Below are 20,282 nucleotides of genomic sequence, written 5' to 3' on the forward strand. Positions count from 1 at the left end.
GTTCTCTATTCTATTCCATTGATCTTCCTTTCTATTTTTGTGCCAGTACCATACTGTCTTGATCACTATGGCCTTGTAGTATAGTTTGAAGTCAGGAAGCCTGATTCCACCAACTCCATTTTTCCTTCTCAAGATTGCTTTGGCTATTCAGGGTCTTTTGCATTTCCATACAAATCGTAAAATTTCTTGTTCTAGTTCTGTGAAAAATTCCATTGGTAATTTGATAGGGATTGCATTCAATCTATAAATTGCTTTCAGTAATATAGTCATTTTCACAATGTTGATTCTTCCAATCCAAGAACATGGTATGTCCCTCCATCTGTTCGTGTCATCTTTGATTTCTTTCATTAGTGTCTTATAGTTTTCTGAGTACAGGTCTTTTACCTCCTTGGTTAGGTTTATTCCTAGGTATTTTATTCTTTTTGTTGCAATGGTGAATGGGATTGTTTCCTTAATTTCTCTTTCTGATCCTTCATTGTTAGTGTATAGAAATGCAAGAGATTTCTGTGTGTTAATTTTGTAATCTGCAACTTTACCAAATTCATTGATTAGCTCAAGTAGTTTTCTGCTGGCATCTTTAGGATTTTCTATGTATAGTGTCATGTCATCTGCGAACAGTGACAGTGTTACTTCTTCTTTTCCAATTTGGATTCCTTTTATTTCTTTTTATTCTCTGATTGCTGTGGCAAGGACTTCCAAAACTATGTTGAATAGTAGTGGCAAGAGTGGACATTTCTGTCTTATTCTGGATCTTAGAGGGAATGCTTTCATTTTTTCACCATTTAGAATGATGTTGGCTGTGGGTTTGTCATATATGGCCTTTATTATGTTGAGGTAGGTTCCCTCTATGCCCACCTTCTGGAGAGTTTTTATCATAAATGGATGGTGAATTTTGTCAAAAGCTTTCTCGGCATCTATTGAGATGATCATCTGGTTTTTACCCTTCAATTTGTTTATATGGTGTATCACATTGATTGATTTGCATATATTGAAGAATCCTTGCATTCCAGGGATAAACCCCACTTGATCATGGTGTATGATCCTTTTAATGTGTTGTTGGATTCTGTTGGCTAGTATTTTGTTGAGGATTTTTGCATCTAAGTTCATCAGCGATATTGGTCTGTAGTTTTCCTTTTTTGTAGTATCTTTGTCTGGTTTTGGTATCAGGGTGATGGTGGCCTCATAGAATGAGTTTGGGAGTGCTCCTTCCTCTGCAATTTTTTTTGGAAGAGTTTGAGAAGGATGGGTGTTAGCAGGTCTCCAAATGTTTGGTAAAATTCACCTGTGAAGCCATCTGGTCCTGGACTTTTGTTTGTTGGGAGATTTTTAATCACATTTTCCATTTCATTACTTGTGATTGTTCTGTTTAAATTTTCTATGTCTTCCTGATTCAGTCTTGGAAGGTTATACTTTTCTAAGAATCTGTCCATTTCATCCAGGTTGTCCATTTTATTGGCATATAGTTGCTTGTAGTAATCTCTTATGCTGCTTTTTATTTCTGTGGTGTCTGCTGTAACTTCTCCAGTTTCATTTCTAATTTTATTGATTTGAGCGCTCTCCCTCTTTTTCTTGATGAGTCTTGCTAGAGGTTTATCGATTTTATTTATCTTCTCAAAGAACCAGCTTTTAGTTTTATTGATTTTTCCTATTGTTTTCTTTGTTTCTATTTCATTTATTTTTGCTCTGATCTTTATGATTTCTCTCCATCTACTAACTTTGGGTTTTGTTTGCTCTTCTTTCTCTAGTTTCTTTAGGTGTAAGTTTAGATTGTTTATTTGAGATTTCTCTTGTTTCTTGAGGTAGGATTGTATCGCTATAAACTTCCCCCTTAGAACTGCCCTTGCTGCATCCCATAGGTTTTGGATCATTGTGTTTTCATTGTCATTTTTCTCTAGGTATTTTTTGATTTCCTCTTTGATTTCTTCAGTGATCTGTTGGTTATTTAGTAGCATATTGTTTAGCCTCCATGTATTTGTGTTTTTTACATTTTTTCCTGTAATTGATTTCTAATCTCATAGCGTTGTGGTCAGAAAGGATTCTTGATGTGATTTCAATTTTCTTGAATTTACCAAGGCTTGATTTGTGACCCAAAATGTGATCTATCCTGGAGAATGTTCTGTGTGCACTTGAGAAGAAAATGTAATCTGCTGCTTTTGGATGGAATGTCCTATAAATATCAATTAAATCTACCTGGTCTATTGTGTCATTTAAAACTTGTGTTTCCTTATTAATTTTCTGTCTGGATGATCTGTCTATTGGTGTAAGTGGGGTGTTAAAGTCCCCCACTATTATTGTGTTACTATCAGTTTCCTCTTTCATAGTTGTTAGCATTTGCCTTATGTATTGAGGTGCTCCTATATTGGGTGCATATATACTTATAATTGTTATCTCTTCTTCTTGGATTGATCCCGCAATCTCTATGTAGTGTCTCTTGTCTCTTGTAACATTTTTTATTTTAAAGTCTATTTTATCTGATATGAGTATTGCTACTCGAGCTTTCTTTTGATTTCCATTTGCATGGAATGTCTTTTTCCATCCCCTCACTTTCAGTCTGTATGTTTCCCTAGGTCTGAAGTGGGTCTCTTGTAGACAGCATGTATATGGGTCTTGTTTTTGTATCCATTCAGCCAGTCTGTGTCTTTTGGTTGGTGCATTTAGTCCATTTACATTCAAGTTAATTATCAATATGTATGTTCCTATTACCATTTCCTTAATTGTCTTGTTTTTGTTTCTGTAGGTCCTTTTCTTCTTTTATGTTTCCTGCTTAGAGAAGTTCCTTTAGCATTTGTTGTAGGGCTGGTTTGGTGGTGCTGAATTCTCTTAGCTGTTGCTTGTCTGTAAAGCTTTGGATTTCTCCATGGAACCTGAAAGAGATCCTTGCTGGGCAGAGTATTCTTGGTTGTAGCTTCTTCCCTTTCATCACCTGAAATATATCATGTCACTCCCTTCTGGCTTGCAGAGTTTCTGCTGAGAAGTCAGCTGTTAACCTGATGGGAGTTCCCTTGTATGTTATTTGTCATTTTTCCCTTGTTGCTTTTAATAGCTTTTCTCTGTCTTTAATTTTTGTCAGTTTGACTACTATATGTCTTGGCATGTTTCTCCTTGGGTTTATCCTGCCTGGGACTCTCTGAGCTTCCTGGACTTGGCTAGCTATTTCCTTTCCCATGTTAGGGAAGTTTTCAAGTATAATCTCTTCCAATATTTTCTCGGGTCCTTTCTCTCTCTCTTCTCCTTCTGGGACCCCTATAATGCAAATATTGGTGCATATAATGTTGTCCCAGAGGTCTCTTAGGCTGTCTTCAGTTCTTTTCATTCTTTTTTCTTTATTCTTTTCTGCATCGGTGATTATCACCATTCTGTCTTCCAGCTCACTTATTCGCCTTTCTGCCTCAGTTAATCTGCTCTTGGTTCTTTCCAGTGTATTTTTCATTTCAGTTATTTTGTTGCATATCTCTGTTTGTTTGTTCCTTAATTCTTCTAGGTCTTTAGTAAACTTTTCTTGCAACTTTTTGATCTTTGCATCCAATCTTTTTTCAAAGTCCTGGATCATCTTCACCATCATTATTCTGAATTCTTTTTCCAGAAGGGTGCCTATCTCCTCTTCATTTAGTTGTTTTTCTGGGGTTTTATCTTGTCCCTTCATCTGGTACAAAGTCTTTTGCCTTTTCATTTTCTGTGTCTTTCTGTGGCTGTGATTTTCAGTTCCACAAGATGATATACTGTTGATACTGCTTGATTCTGCTGTCTGCCCTCTTGTGGAGGAAGCTGTCTGGAAGGCTCGTGGGAGCTTCCTGATGGGAGGGACTAATGGTGGGTTGGGCTGGGTGGGCAGAGCTCAGTAAAACTTTAATCCGATTTGGTGGGTGGAGCTCAGTGACACTTTAATCTGCTTGTCTGCCAATGGGTGGGGCTGTGTTCCCACCCTGGTGGTTGTTTGGCCTGAGGTGACCCAGCACTGGAGCTTACAAGCTTTTTGGTGGGGCTAGTGGTGGACTCTGGGAGGGCTCATGCCAATGAGCACTTCCCAGAACCCCTGCTGCCAGTGCCCCTGTCTCCTCGGTGAGCCACAGCTGCCCCCCAACTCTGCAGGCAACCCTCCAATACCAGCAGGTAGGTCTGGTTCATTCTCCTATGGGGTCACTGCTGCTTCCCCCTGGGTCCTGGTGAGCACACTTTTTTGTGTGCCCTCCAAGAGTGGAGTCTCCATTTCCCCCAGTCCTGTGGAGGTCCTGCCATCAAATCCTGCTGGCTTTCAAAGTCTGATTGTCTGGGGATTCCTCCTCCCGTTGCTGGACCCCCAGGTTAGGAAGCCTAACCTGGAGCTCAGAACCCTCAGGACTTCTGCGGTATAACTGTTCTCCAGCTTGTGAGTCACCCATCCAGCATTTATGGAATTTGATTTTAATGTGATTGCGCCCCTCCTACTGTCTCATTGTGGCTTCTCCTTTGTCTCTGGATGTGGAGTGTTTTTTTTGGTGAGTTCCAGTGTCTTTCTGTCAATGATTGTTCAGCAGTTAGTTGTAATTCCGGTGCTCTTACAAGAGCTCACGTCCTCCTGCTACACCATCTTGATTCTTCTCCCTATTATTCTTTCTTAATTAGTTATGCTAGTCTTCCATGATTGATATATTGTGTTCATTCTATAAACTCTAAATTTTTGCTTAACTTAATGTGGTTATTTTTCCAGTGAATCCTATAAACCGGCAGTCCATGCCACTCTGCTCCATGCTCGGATGCCACTGTGGTGCCAGGGACCTAGGGAAGGGTCGTTCCCAGCCACCCCGTGCTGCCTCCCTAGACCCTGCTGACTCACCTGGGGCCGATGGCCTGAATTCTTTATGTATTAAGCATATTAATCCATAAGCTATCATATTTGCTTTTCTTATGGCTTGAATGCTATTTTTTAATGAGAAAAAATAAATAAGATTGTAACATAATGAAAGTAGTATCATGAATACTTTACTTCCCCTAAATTGATTATGCCACTGTTTCAAAAAACTTTTGGTTATTCTCATCTGTTTATACTTTCAAATAATTTTCAGAATCTTAGAGTTCTGATAGAAAACAAAATCCATTGGGATTTTTGATATAATTATATTAAATTTATAAATTTAGTTATAATTAATTTAATTTTCCAGTCCCCTCAAATGGTAGTTATTCCCTTGTATTTGAGATTTCTGTCTCAGTTACCTTTGGTGTATATTTATTTAAAAAAAAAAACTCTTAATGCCTTCAAATAACAATTTATTATTATCTTCTTGGAATCTCTCATGACTTACAGTCAGATGGCAGCTGGAGCTACAGTCCAAGCTCACTAGGCTGGATGTCCAAAATGGCTCATCACTCATCAGTGAGGCTCATCAGTGTTCCTCCTCATGGCCTCTCCCTCCAGCAGAGTAGCCTAGATTTCTTACACGGTGGCTCAGGGCTCCAAGAGTTGCAAGCAGTCTTATTAAAGCTAGCCTACATTTGGCATAGGGTTACTTTTGACATGTTCTATTGATCAAATCTGTCACTTGACAGCCTAAATTCAAAAAGTGGAGGAGCATTTACCACTTGGCCTGTCCACCATCTTTGGAGACAAACTACCACATCTTCCTTATTGATCTATATTTGATCTAGACTTTTCTTCATAAAAGTATTTAAAATTTGTGTTGCTATAGTATTTTGTATGTTTTTTTCTTTTATAGCTTACTAAGCAGTTATTGCTAATATGAAGGAAAGATATTGTCTTTGATATATTTATTTTGTATTCAACCACCTTATTAAATGGTCTTATTTATTCTAATTACTTCTTATTTTAACTTGTTTTAACTTGTACTATCTTGTTTCTCCTGAGAAGATAATCATACTATCTGAAAATAAAGATTTTTTTCTCCTCTTTTTCAATAGTTAAATCTCTTATCTATTGTACCAGTTAAGACTTCCAGAACAAGACTAATAGAAAGCAGCCTTATTTTCCTTTTGTTGTATAATTTTTTAAGTCCTAGTATATTGAAGTTGTAAACTGGACATATTTCACCAGCATACATATTTCCCAGAGCTAAATTAAACCACTTATTTTCATATGCTAATACAATACAAATGAATAGAGAGGCAGGTTCTCATTCCAGATAAATTGAATTTAGGGAGTGGAACAATAAAATAAGGTGAGGAAGAAAGTAACTAATATATTTTGGATACTGCAATATTTTAACCCTGAAATCTATAAACTTATTCCCAAAATAAACCATAACCATAAAATATTCCATTAACTTCCACAAATAGCTAATATCTCTAAATAAATATAAAACATCATAAATCTCAGCAATTTGTCCTTTCTTCTCAAGCTTGACTATTTACACTAGACGTAAAGAATCATGTTAAGTACGTAAATATTTAGAATATGGCTTTTCAGTGCTCTTATACTCACAAGTGGCTGATATTCATATGGTGGGGCATATTCTTCAGCGTATGTTGTCAATGCACACCTAAGAAGGGTAAGTCAATATTTAAGAAAAGAATGACTCCAAAAGAAAAACCTTTTAAGTATTTAGTAGTATATGCTTTACACAAAATAAAAACATTTCAAGGAAGATTGGCCCAAGTAAAAATTTTTTAATTTTTAAATTCCAAGTCCTCATTTATAGTGTTAACTAATACTAGTAAGTTCCCTTCCTTCAATTACATCCAATTCAGCCCCACCTACTATTCTTCTGTACTAATGATATGCTACCAACTCCAAGTCCCTAAGCTCAGGTGCATTCCAGACAAAGGATTCTCTTTTACACTCACTTTCTGCCTCTCAAATTGTTTTGATTCTATGCCCTGTGTTCTCTGCTAGATGACAACTGAAAAATAATGGAAGACAATCAGGCAGACTGAGATTACATAGATTCCCCAGCCTCCACCCCACGAAACACAGAAATGGTGAATGAAATTCATCCTTCTCCCCCAAGTCTACAAACACTACCAAGGGAAACTGTGTGGTACTAGAAATGAAGAGGATATTCATTAGAATGGGAGACCATAGCTGATGTCCCAAGACTCAAAGCTGGAGTTTGAACTGCCTATCAAGGACAGGAGACATGGCCTTGGGTTCACAGAAGGCACAGAGCTAAACTGCTACTTACAGCCAGGAATCTGTAAAGGCTGTACCTCCATGTAAAAGAAACCAAAGAAACTCCAGCCATCAGACCAGGGAAACTTGCAAGAAAGTCTCTCTCTAATGGGCATTCAGAATAGGGTGGAAAATATTCTCCTATGAGAAATTACAGTCCTGCCTCTGTTCCTGGCAATAGTATGGGATTACATGGTCAAAGAAACTCCTCTGAGAATTGCACACTTAAAAATATCAGGTACAAGAAAATCTAAACATTTTAATGCATGGATAAGCTGATGGGAAAGCAGAGAACTTAACAAGTAAAAGAATTAAAAATAATTACAAAGTTAACTAAGAATGGTTATTGGGTACAGGTGCTAATATTTACCTGGTGGTATCCACCAATTGCTGTTGGGCTTTCAGGGTGTGATTTCCAGAGGGGCAGCATTAGCATTATCTGGGGACTAATTAGAAATGCAAATACTTGTATGCTACCCCAAATCTACTGAATTAGAAGCTCTGGGGGTGGGCCCAGCAATCTGTGTGTTAATGAGCCCTATAGGTGATTCTAAAAGTATGAGTACTGGCAATTAAAAGAACAAAAATTAGAAGCGTAAGTTTCAAACCAACAAATAGGATATTATTTTTAAAAAATAATCTAATAGAAAGCAGGGAAGGAGAATAAGAGAGAAAGATCTTTTCTGCTCAGAAGACAAATTAAAATCATAAAAAATTAAATATCTTGGCAATCACAATGAAAGCAAAGGGATTAAATCCATCAGTGAAAGTATTTTCTCAAAATGAAATTGAACTTGTATTTCTCTAATGATTAGTGATGTTAAGCATCTTTTCATGTGTTTGTTGGTCATCTGTATGTCTTCTTTGGAGAAATATCTATTTAAGTCTTCTGCCCATTTGTGGATTGGGTTATTTGCTTTTTTGGTATTAAGCTGCATGAGCTGTTTGTATATTTTGGAGATTAATCCTTTGTCGGTTGCTTCGTTGGCAAGTATTTTCTCCCATTCTGAGGGTTGCCTTCTAGTCTTGTTTATGGTTTCTTTCGCTGTGCAAAAGCTTTTAAGTTTCATGAGGTCCCATTTGTTTATTCTTGATTTTATTTCCATTATTCTAGGAGGTGGGTCCAAAAGGATCTTGCTTTGATGTAAGCCAAAGCCACAATGAGGTATCACCTCACACCAGTCAGAATGGCCATCATCAAAAAATCTAGAAACAATAAATGTTGGAGAGGGTGTGGAGAAAAGGGAACTCTCCTGCACTGTTGGTGGGAATGTAAGTTGATACAGTCACTATGGAAAACAGTTTGGAGGTTCCTTAAAAAACTACAAATAGAACTAGCATATGATCCAGTAATCCCACTACTGGGCATATACCCAGAGAAAACCATAATCCAAAAAGAAACATGTACCATAATGCTCACTGCAGCACTACTTACAATAGCCAGGACATGGAAGCAACCTAAATGCCCATCAACAAATGAATGGATAAAGAAGATGTGGCACATATATACAATGGAATATTACTCAGCCATAAAAAAGAATGAAATGGAGCTATATGTAATGAGGTGGATAGACCTAGAGACTGTCATAGAGTGAAGTAAGCCAGAAAGAGAAAAACAAATACTGTATGCTAACTCATATATACGGGGGGAAAAAATGGTACTGATGAACCCAGTGACAGGGCAAGAATAAGGATGCAGATGCAGAGAATGGACTGGAGGACACAGGGTTGGGGGGCGGGAGGTGAAGGGGAAGCTGGGACAAAGTGAGAGAGTAGCATAGACATATTTACACTACCAACTGTAAAATAGATAGCTAGTGGGAAGTTGCTGTATAACAAAGGGAGATCAACTCGATGATGGGTGATGCCTTAGAGGGCCAGGACAGGGAAGGTGGGAGGGAGTTGTGGGAGGGAGGAGATATGGGGATATATGTATAAATACAGTTGAGTCACTTTGGTGTACCTCAAAAGCTGGTACAAAAGTGTAAAGCAATTATATTCCAGTAAAGAGCTTAAAAAAAATTAAATTGAACATCAAGTTGTATTATATAGTCCAACTCCATGCTTTTTTGTGTGTGTTTTGTTTTTCAAGTATAGTTGATTTATAATGTTATATTAGTTTCAGGTACGGTACAGTGATTCAGTATTTTTATAGATTATACTTCATTAACAGTTATTACAAAATAATGGCTATAATTCCCTGTGCTGTACAATATATCCTTGTTGCTTATTTTATACATAGTGGTTTTTATCACTTAATCCTACACACCAATCTTCCCCCTCCTCTCCTCCCTCTCCCCATTGCTAACCACTAGTTTGTTTTCTATGGATCTGTTTCTGTTTTGCTATATACATTTTTTGTTTCACTTTTTACATTACACATATATAAATGATAACATACAGTATTTGTCTTTCTCTGTCTGACTTATCTCACTAGGCCTAATATTCTCTAGGTCCATCCATGATGCCTGCAATGGCAGAATTATATTCTTTTTATGGCTGAGTAAAAATACCATTTTACATATATACCACATCTTTATCCATTCATCTGTTGATGGACACTTTGGTTGTTTCTGTATCCTGGCTATTGTAAACAGTGCTGCTATGAACATTAGGGTGCATGCATCTTTTCAAATTAGTGTTTTTGTTTTTTCTGGATATATACTCAGGTGTGGAATTGCTGGATCATAAGACAGTTCTATTTTTAGTTTTTTTGAAGAAACTTCATACTGTTTTCCACAGTGTCTGTACCAACTTACATTCCCACCAACAGTGTACAGGGGTTCCCTTTTCTTCACATTCTCACCTACATTTGTTATTTGTGTTCATTTTTAATGATAGCCATTCTGATAGGTGTGAGGTGATATCTCATTGTTGTTTTGATTTGCAGTTCTCTAACTTTTCATGTGCCTGTTAGCCACCTATATGTCTTCCTTTGAAAAATGTCTATTCAGGTCCTCTGCCCATTTTTTGATTGGGTTGTTTGTGGTTTTTTTGATACTGAGTTGTATGTGTATGAGCTGTTTATATATTTTGGATATTAACCCCTTGTCATTCATATCATTTGCAAATATTTTCTCCTATTCAGTAGGTTATCTTTTAGTTTTGCCAAACGTTTCCTTTGCTGTGCAAAAGATTTTAAGTTTGATTAGGTCCCATTTGTTTATTTTTGCTTATATTTCTTTTGCCTTAGGAGACAGACCCCAAAAAGCATTACTATGATCTATGCCAATGAGTGTTCTGCCTATGTTTTCCTCTAGGAGTTTTATGGTATCCAGCCTTACAGTTAGGTCTTTAATCCATTTTTAGTTTATTTTTGTATATGGTGTTAGAGTATGTTCTAATTTCTTTGTTTTATATATAGCTGTCTAGTTTTTCCAGCACCACTTATTGAAGAGACTGTCTTTTCTCCACTGTATATTCTTGCCTCTTTTGTCATAGATTATTTGACCATAGTTGTCTGGGTTTCTTTCTGAGCTCTCTATTCTGTTCCACTGATTTATGTATCTGGTTTTGTACCAGTACCATGCTATTTTGATTACTGTAGCTTTGTAGTAGATTCTGAAGTCAGGAAGAATGATACCTCCAGCTTTGTTCTTTTTTTCTGAAGATCACTTTGGCAATTTTATGTCTTTTGTGGGTCTATATAAATTTTAGGATTATTTGTTCTAGTTCTGTGAAAATGTCATGAGTATTTTGATAGGGATTGCATTAATTGCTTGCTTTGGATAGTATGGCCATTTTAACAATATTAATTTTCTAATCCATGAACATTGGATATCTTTCCATTTTTTAATATTATTTCAATTTCCTTCATCAGTATTTTACAGTTTTCAGAGTATAGGTATTTCACATCCTTGGTTAAGTTTATTCCTAGGTATTTTATAATTCTTGATTCAATTTTAAATGAGTCCCCTCTCCTGTTTTTTGCTTTCTCTTTCTTTAGTATATAGAAAAGCAACAGATTTATATATATTAATCTTGTATCCTGCAACTTTACTGAATTAATTTATTAGTTCTAATAGTTTTTTGGTGGAGATTTTAGGGTTTTTCTATATATGGTATCATGTCACCTACAAATGGTACAATTTTACTTCTTCCCTTCCACTTTGGATGCCTTTTATCTCTTTTTCTTATGTGATATCTATGACTAGGACTTCCAAAACTGTGTAAATAGAAGTGGCAAGAATGGGCATCCTTGTCTTGTTCCAGACTCTTAGCATATATTGGAGCATGAGCTGTGATGGACTGGTCACTGAATAGAGTTCTGGGCTGCCTCTGTGGTACTGCTTGAGTAAGCATTAATAATGGCCACTGTGCCCCTATCGAGAATCAAGTCACCTCTGTATCCCATGGCCAAGCTTTTTCCCTGGTCATGGCAGCCCCAGATTCAGTACCATCCTGTGATGTGGAGTAAGCAAGGCTAAAGTGTTTGCTCAGCTCAGGCTGGAGCACGTGCCAAAGTGGCTGCAGGAAACCCAGCAGCCACTAGAGCAGCCTTCTATTTGCCTTCTCTGCCCTGCCTCAGAATCCAGGCTTCCCACAGCCCTCTTGTTAGTCCCAGCAGTCCTCCAGCCAGCCAAAGGGGCCCATCTCCCCTTTTCTGGACTGGGGCACCCAATCTGTGACTTGAACCACTCAGCCTGCAGGGTAGGTCTCCACCCATGTAATCTCCTTTTTCTTCTGAGCTCCCTCCCAGGGGCACAGGTCCGAAGTTGATCACTTTTCTTTCCTCTCTACCCGATTACATGTGGACCTTTCTTATAGCCTTAGTTGTACAGAGGTCTTCCTGCCAGTTTCCAGTTCATTTCCAGTGAGAATCGTTCCACATGTAGATGTATTTTTGTGTGTGTGTTCATGGGAGGAGGTGAGTTTCATGTTCTCCTACTCCATCATCTTGGTTGATCTCCTCCTCAACTTTATGCTTTTACACCTAAAATAAAATTATTTTCAAAAAAAGTTTGAAAGTTAAAGGATATAAAAAGATATATCCAGCAAATATTAACCAAAAGTAAGTGAATGTTCTATATTAATAACATATGTAATCAACATTACATCAAAAATTATTAGTTATAAAGATTATTACCTACTGATTAAAGGAACAAGTCATTAAGAAGATATAACAATCCTAAATCAATAAACCTAACAACACAGAGAATATGTAAGGCAAAAAAATGACAGAATCACAAAGATAAAATGATAAATTCACAATTATAGAGGAAGATTATACCACATGCCTAGATCCTTTCGTTCCTTAAATCTAAATCTACATACATCCTCCAAACCGCATACATTAACAACAAAGCAAACAAAATCACACAAATGGCCATGCGTAGAGCATAACAGGCTAGAAAAGACTACAAACTTTTATTTACACAGAGGTGGGAGAACTATCCAGAATCAGTGGAATCAGATCCAGAGCCAATGCTAGAGCAAAATCAGGTGGGGATTATATGGAAGAGAAGAGAAAGTGGCAAGCCCCTAGAGGCGATGAAACACAGAAGACATTACCTCCATAAAGAGGGCATCCTTCCCTGATGGGAAAATACTGAGAACAAGTCTGAGGCTAGAGGATTTGAACACTGGCTTTCCAAGAAAAAGACTTGGAAAGTATGTAGGACCACAACAGCAGTCTTGGGAAGGCACTGCCTTTGGGGTAACTAACAAGGTAAAGAAAAATAAGAAATTAAGCCCAGAAATTAAGGGACCTAGAACTACTACTCTTCCAAAAAAGATGCCATTAATGAAATAAAGTTCACTTCACTGATTCAACAGAGGAGGGCACTCTTGAACCAAGATATTGAGGAAACTGCCCAACCTTTTCATTCCCTCTGTATGATTACCTGATTGCTGCTAGTCCAAGAAAATTCAACATACTTAAGCAGCAAAGGGCAACATTACTATGAGAAGAAAACAATAAATCAAAATCAAAATCTTCCCCAGAAACATTTTCCTAAATAGTCACAGAAGTCCTCTATCAGCATTTCTATTCAATGATATATTAAAGATTCTAGCAAATACAGCAAAACAAGAAAAAGAAGCACAAATATAATAACTGGAATGGAAAAACAATATTTTCATTTTCCAACAGGTGATAAGGTTGCAATACCCATGAAAATCTACAAACCATAAAAATAGGCAACTTTCAGGAAAGTTGTTGGATACATGATCAATATACAAAAATATCATAGCTATACATCAGCAGCAAGAAATAAGAAAGCATAATTAAAGTGGTAAAATCCCACTTATAATTGTAATAAAATCTCTAAGCTTCCTATATGAAAACAATTAACAGAAGATTGACATTTATGGAGAAAATTTATTAAAAATTTTAAAGAACATAAAATAACTCCTTTATTTATGATAGATGACTCAATATATGTTATATACATGTATATATATGTATATATATATAATTTCTAAAAGGTTTACTGTCTGACATTTTATATATAGGTCTTTTTTTTTTAAGGTCTTTATTGGAATATAATTGCTTTACACTGTTGTGCCAGTTTTTGCTGTACAACAAAGTGAATCAGCTGTATTTACACATATATCCCCATATCCCCACCCTCCCGCGACTTCTTCCCACCTTCCCTATCCCAGCCCTCTAAGTCATCACCTATCCTCGAGCTGACTTCCCTGTATATATAGGTCTTGATTAAATTATAAGTTAAAACTTCTACTGCTCAAAAGACAGTATAAACAGAGTTACAAGAGAAGCCATAGACTAGAAGAAATTACAAAATTAACCAAATCAAGATTCGTAACCAGAATAAAAAATTCTTACAATAAAAGACAAAATACCATAAAAAATTGATTTTTTAAATAACCAGTCAATTCACAGTAGAAGAAATCAGAATGGCTAATAAATATTTGAAAATAAATTCAGGCTTAAATTCAGTAATTAGTGAAATGCAAAGTAAAACAACAATATACTATTTTATTTCATTATTTTTTAAAATTTTATTTTATTTATTTATTTATTATTTTTGGGGGGATACACCAAGATCAATCATCTGTTTTTATACACATAGCCCCATATTTCCTCCCTCCCTTGACTCCCCCCCACCCTCCCTCGAGTCCCCCCCATCCTCCCCCTCCAAGTACTCTAATGCATCTTCCATCCTCTAGTTGAACTCCCTTTGTTATACAACAACGTCCCACTGGCTATCTATTTTACAGTTGGTAGTATATATATGTCTGTGCTACTCTCTCGCTTCGTCTCAGCTTCCCCTTCACCCCCCGCCCCCTCCCAAACCTCGAGTTCTCCACTCCATTCTCTGCATCTGCGTCCTTATTCTTGTCACTGAGTTCATCAGTACAATTTTTAGATTCCGTATATGTGAGTTAGCATACAATATTTGTCTTTCTCTTTCTGACTTACTTCACTCTGTATGACACACTCTAGGTATATCCACCTCATTACATATAGCTCCATCTCATCCCTTTTTATAGCTGAGTAATATTCCATTGTGTATGTATGTATATATATATATATATATGCCACATCTTCTTTATCCATTCATTTGTTGATGGGCATTTAGGTTGCTTCCATGTCCTGGCTACTGTAAAGAGTGCTGCAATAAATATTATGGTACATGTTTCTTTTGGGATTATGGTTTTCTTTGGGTATATGCCCAGGAGTGGGATTACTGGATCATATGGTAGTTCTATTTGTAGTTTTTGAAGGAACCTCCAAATTGTTTTCCATAGTGGCTGTACCAACTTACAATCCCACCAACAGTGCAGGAGAGTTCCCTTTTCTCCACACCCTCTCCAACATTTGTTGTTTCCAGATTTTGTGATGATGGCCATTCTGATTGGTGTGAGGTGATACCTCATTGTGGCTTTGACTTGCATTTCTCTGATGATTAGTGATGTTGAGCATCTTTTCATGTGTTTGTTGGCCATCTGTATGTCTTCTTTGGAGAAATGTCTATTTAAGTCTTCTGCCCATTTGTGGATTGGGTTATTTGCTTTTTTGGTATTAAGCTGCATGAGCTGTTTATATATTTTGGAGGTTAATCCTTTGTCCATTGCTTCATAGGCAATTATTTTTTCCCATTCTGAGGGTTGCCTTCTAGTCTTGTTTATGGTTTCTTTCGCTGTGCAAAAGCTTTTAAGTTTCATGAGGTACCATTTGTTTATTCTTGATTTTATTTCCATGATTCTAGAAGGTGGGTCCAAAAGGATCTTGCTTTGATGGATGTCATAGAGTGCTCTGACTATGTTTCCCTCTAGGAGTTTTACAGTGTCTGCCCTTACATGTAGGTCTTTAATCCATTTGGAGTTTATTTTTGTGTATGGTGTTAGGAAGTGTACTAATTTCATTCTTTTACATGTAGCTGTCCAATTTTCCCAGCACCACTTATTGAAGAGGCTGTCTTTTTTCCATTGTATATTCATGCCTCCTTTGTCAAAGATAGGGTGCCCATATGTGTTTGGGCTTACTTCTGAGTTCGCTATTCTATTCCATTGATCTTCCTTTCTATTTTTGTGCCAGTAACATACTGTCTTGATCACTATGGCCTTGTAGTATAGTTTGAAGTCAGGAAGCCTGATTCCACCAACTTCATGTTTCCTTCTCAAGATTGCTTTGGTTATTCAGGGTCTTTTGCATTTCCATACAAATCGTAAGATTCCTTGCTCTAGTTCTGTGAAAAATGCCATTGGTAATTTGATCGGGATTGCATTGAATCTGTAAATTGCTTTGGGTAGTACAGTCATTTTCACGATGTTGATTCTTCCAATCCAGGAACATGGTATGTCCCTCCATCTGTTTGTGTCATCTTTGATTTCTTTCATCAATGTCTTATAGTTTTCTGCACACAGATCTTTTGCCTCCTTAGGCAGGTTTATTCCTCGGTATTTTATTCTTTTTGTTGCAATGGTGAATGGGAGAGTTTCCTTCATTTCTCTTTCTGCTCTTCCGTTGTTAGTGTATAGGAATGCAAGAGATTTCTGTGCATTAATTTTGTATCCTGCTACTTTACTAAACTCATCAATGAGTGCTAGCAGTTTTCTGGTAGAGTCTTTAGGGTTTTCTATATATAATATCATGTCATCTGCAAAGAGTGACAATTTTACTTCTTCTTTTCCAATTTGGAGTCCTTTGATTTCTTTTTCTTCTCTGATTGCTGTGGCTAAAACTTCCAAAACTATGTTGAATTATAATGGTGAGAGTGGACACCCTTGCCTTGTTCCTGTTCTTAGAGGGAATTCTTCCAGTTTTTCCCCATTGAGAATGATGTTGGCTTTTGGTTTCTCATATATGGCTTTTATTATGTTGAGGTAATTTCCTTCTATGCCCATTTTCTGGAGAGTTTTTATCATAAATGGATGTTGAACTTTGTCAAAAGCTTTTTCTGCATCTATTGAGATGATCACATGGTTTTTAGCCTTCAATTTGTTCATATGATGTATCACATTGATTGATTTGCATATACTGAAGAATCCTTGCATCCCAGGGATAAACCCCACTTGATCATGGTGTATGATTTTTTTAACGTGCTGTTGGAGTCTGTTTGCTAGTATCTTGTTGAGGATTTTTGCATCTATATTCATCAGTGATATTGGTCTGTAGTTTTCTTTTCTTGTGACATCTTTGCCTGGTTTTGGTATCAGGGTGATGGTAGCCTCGTAGAATGAGTTTGGGAGTGTTCTGCCTTCTGCAATATTTTGGAAGAGTTTGAGAAGGATAGGTGTTAGCTCTTCTTGAAATGTTTGATAGAATTCGCCCGTGAACCCATCTGGTCCTGGGCTTTTGTTTGTTGGGAGATTTTTAATCACTGCCTCAATTTCCATACTTGTGATTGGTCTGTTCATATTTTCTATTTCTTCCTGGTTCAGTCTTGGAAGATTGTACTTTTCTAAGAATGTATCCATTTCTTCCAGGTTATCCAACGTATTGGCATATAGTTGCTTGTCGTAGTCTCTCATGATGTTTTGTATTTCTGAGGTGTCCGTTGTTACTTCTCCTTTTTCATTTCTAATTCTGTTGATTTGCATCTTCTCCCTTTTTTTCTTGATGAGTCTGGCTAATGGTTTATCAATTTTGTTAATCTTCTCAAAGAACCAGCTTTTAGTTTCATTTATTTTTCTTATGGTTTCTTTCCTTTCTTTTTCATTTATTTCTGCTCTGATCTTTATGATTTCTTTCCTTCTGTTCACTTTGGGGTTTCTTTGTTCTTCTTTCTCTAGTTGTTTTAGGTGTAAGGTTAGGTTGTTTATTCGATAATTTTCTTGTTTCTTAAGGTAGGACTGTATTGCTATAAACTTCCCTCTTAGAACTGCTTTTGCTGCATCCCATAGGTTTTGGGTTGTTGTGTTTTCATTGTCGTTTGTTTCTAGATATTTTTTGATTTCTTCTTTGATTTCTTTAGTGATTTCTTCGTTGTTTAAGAGTGAATTGTTTAGCCTCCATGTGTTTGTATTTTTTGCAGTTTTTTTCCTGTAATTGATATCTAGTCTCTTGGCGTTGTGGTCTGAGAAGATGCTTGATATGATTTCAATTTTCTTGAATGTGCTGAGGTCTGATTTGTGACCCAAGATGTGATCTATCCTGGAAAATGTTCCGTGTGCACTTGAGAAGAAAGTGTATTCTGTCGTTTTTGGATGGAATGTCCTATAAATATCAGTTAAGTCGAGATGGTCTAATGTGTCATTTAAAGCTTGTGTGTCCTTATTTATTTTCTGTTTGGATGATCTGTCCATTGATGTAAGTGGGGTGTTCAAGTCTCCCACTATCATTGTGTTACTGTCGATGTCCCCTTTTATAGCTGTTAGCATTTGCCTTATGTATTGAGGTGCTCCGATGTTGGGGGCATAGATAGTTACCATTGTGATATGTTCTTCTTGAATGGATCCCTTGATCATTATGTAGTGTCCTTCCTTGTCTCTTGTAATAGTCTTTACTTTCAAGTCTAAGTTGTCTGATATGAGTATTGCTACTCCAGCTTTCTTTTGACTTCCATTTGCATGGAATATCTTTTTCCATCCCTTGACTTTCAGTCTATATGTATCCCTTGGTCTGAAGTGGGTTTCTTGTAGGCAGCATATAGAAGGGTCTTGTTTTTGTATCCATTCAGCCTGTCTGTGTCTTTTGGTTGGAGCATTTAATCCATTGACATTTAAAGTGATTATTGACATGTGTGTTCCAATTACCATTTTCTTAATTGTTTTGGGTTTGTATTTGTAGGTGTTTTCCTTTTCTTGTGTTTTCTACTTAGAGAAGTTCCTTTAGCACTTGTTGTAAGGCTGGTTTGGTGGTGCTGAATTCTCTTAACTTTTGCTTGTCTGGAAAGCTTTTGATTTCTCCCTCAAATCTGAATGAGATTGTTGCTGGGTAGAGTATTCTTGGCTGTAGGTTTCTCTCTTTCAGGACTTTCAGTATATCCTGCCATTCCCTTCTGGCCTGCAGAGTTTCTGTAGAAAGGTCAGCTGTTATCCTGATGCGTTTTCCCTTATATGTTGTTTGTTGCTTTTCTCTTGCTGCTTTTAATATTTTTTTCTTTGTCTTTAATTGTCATTAGTTTGATTACTATGTGTCTTGGTGTATTTCTCCTTGGGTTTATTCTGTATGGGACTCTCTGTGCTTCTTGGACTTGGTTAAGTATTTCCTTTCCCATGTTGGGGAAGTTTTCCACTATAACCTCTTCAAATATTTTCTCAGACCCTTTCTTGTTTTCTTCTTCTTCTGGGATGCCTATAATTCGAATGTTGGTACGCTTAATGTTATCACTGAGGTCTCTGAGACTGTCTTCTAATCTTTTTATTCTTTTTTCTTTTTCCTGCTCTGTGGCGTTTATTTCCCCCATTCTATCTTCCAACTCACTTATTCGTTCTTCTGCCTCAGTCATTCTGCTGGTTATAGCATCTAGAGTATTTTTTATTTCAGTTATTTTGTTATCCATTGCTGTTTGTCTTTCTGAGTTCTTATGAACTGTTTCTTGTACTTTCTCTATTTTGTTATCGAGATTTTGTATCATTTTTACTATCATTACTCTGAATTCTTTTTCAGGCATTTTTCCTATTTCCTCCTCATTTATTTGGTCTTGTGGGGTTTTTTTCCTGCTCCTTTGCCTGCATGGTGTTTCTTTGTTTCCTCATGGTTGTCCAAACTTTTGGGGTTGCTTGTCCTGGTGATAGAGGTGTTTATAGAAGACTGTCCAAGCCTCAGACTAATGTCCAAGTATTGGATTAAGCAAATATTAAGTCTAGGAAACACATACATGTATAAGACACAGGATTACTGAATCCATTAGGACATAAGGCTCTAGAAAGACCTGACAGAACCCCAGTGTGCTATCAGATATTCAAAGAGAAACCCAACAGAAATTGACAACTGAAACAGAACAAATCAGAGACAAAAGCAAAAGCAAACAAACAAACAAATAACACCTTACACATACAAACATTAATCCAGGGAGATTTTGTAAGCTAGGATCAAATATAGAAAAGAGCCAGAGTACCACCAGAGAGAATGGAGATTCTCAGAATGTAATTAAACAACTGTACTAAGAACTAAGATAAAGACAAAAACCTAATATTAAATACCAAGGCGGTGCGTCATCTGGAGAATAGAGCAAGGAGTCTGAGCAGATTGATAGTGTTGCTTATAAGTATGTTAAGATAAAATAAACTTAAAATGACTGGAAGAAAGGGGAACAGAAGAGGGTAGTGTGGTTGGAAATATGCAAATAAAAAGAAAGAAATAGAAATGTATAAAAGATAGGGATGAAAGGAAAGTATGAGAGATATATTGTCCATACTACCAAAAACTTAGCTAGATATAGAAGTATATAAAAAGGCAAAAAAAAAAAAAAAAGAATAAAAAATATCATTAAAAAATTATGTTATAAAACTTGTAGATCCCTTAGGGCTAAGAACATACTTAATAAAGGAAAAAAGAAAAAAAGAGAGAGGGAAAAAGAGAAAAAAAAAAAGGAAAAAAAAAATCCAGAACTGATCCCAGAATGGACCAGTTCAATAGGAATTGATACTACTATTTCTGTTTCCTTAGAGTCTCAGCTGTAAGTGTCCTTCTCCTTGCCTTGGGTTTTTTTGCATTATTCTGTGACCAGCAGAGGTTCCTTTATTGTTCATCTGTAAGCGACGGTGTGTGAGGAGGGAGAGGGTGCAATAGTGGCTCCTTCTCCTGGGAGTGAGTGAGCAGTGGCGCACT

At 36.8% G+C, this 20,282-nt stretch overlaps 1 protein-coding gene across 1 annotated transcript in view; it reads right to left on the reverse strand.

Annotated features, from left to right (window-relative positions):
* The window catches only part of CFAP95 (cilia and flagella associated protein 95), a 96,471-nt gene that overhangs the window by 21,774 nt on the left and 54,415 nt on the right, over window positions 1–20,282 (reverse strand). The window contains exon 5 of the mRNA XM_057724304.1: window positions 6,413–6,470. Coding sequence (XP_057580287.1) covers window positions 6,413–6,470 — 58 coding nt within the window. The remainder of the gene's footprint in view (window positions 1–6,412; window positions 6,471–20,282) is intronic.

Source organism: Hippopotamus amphibius, chromosome 2 (genome assembly GCF_030028045.1).
Source record: "Hippopotamus amphibius kiboko isolate mHipAmp2 chromosome 2, mHipAmp2.hap2, whole genome shotgun sequence".
NCBI lineage: Eukaryota > Metazoa > Chordata > Mammalia > Artiodactyla > Hippopotamidae > Hippopotamus > Hippopotamus amphibius.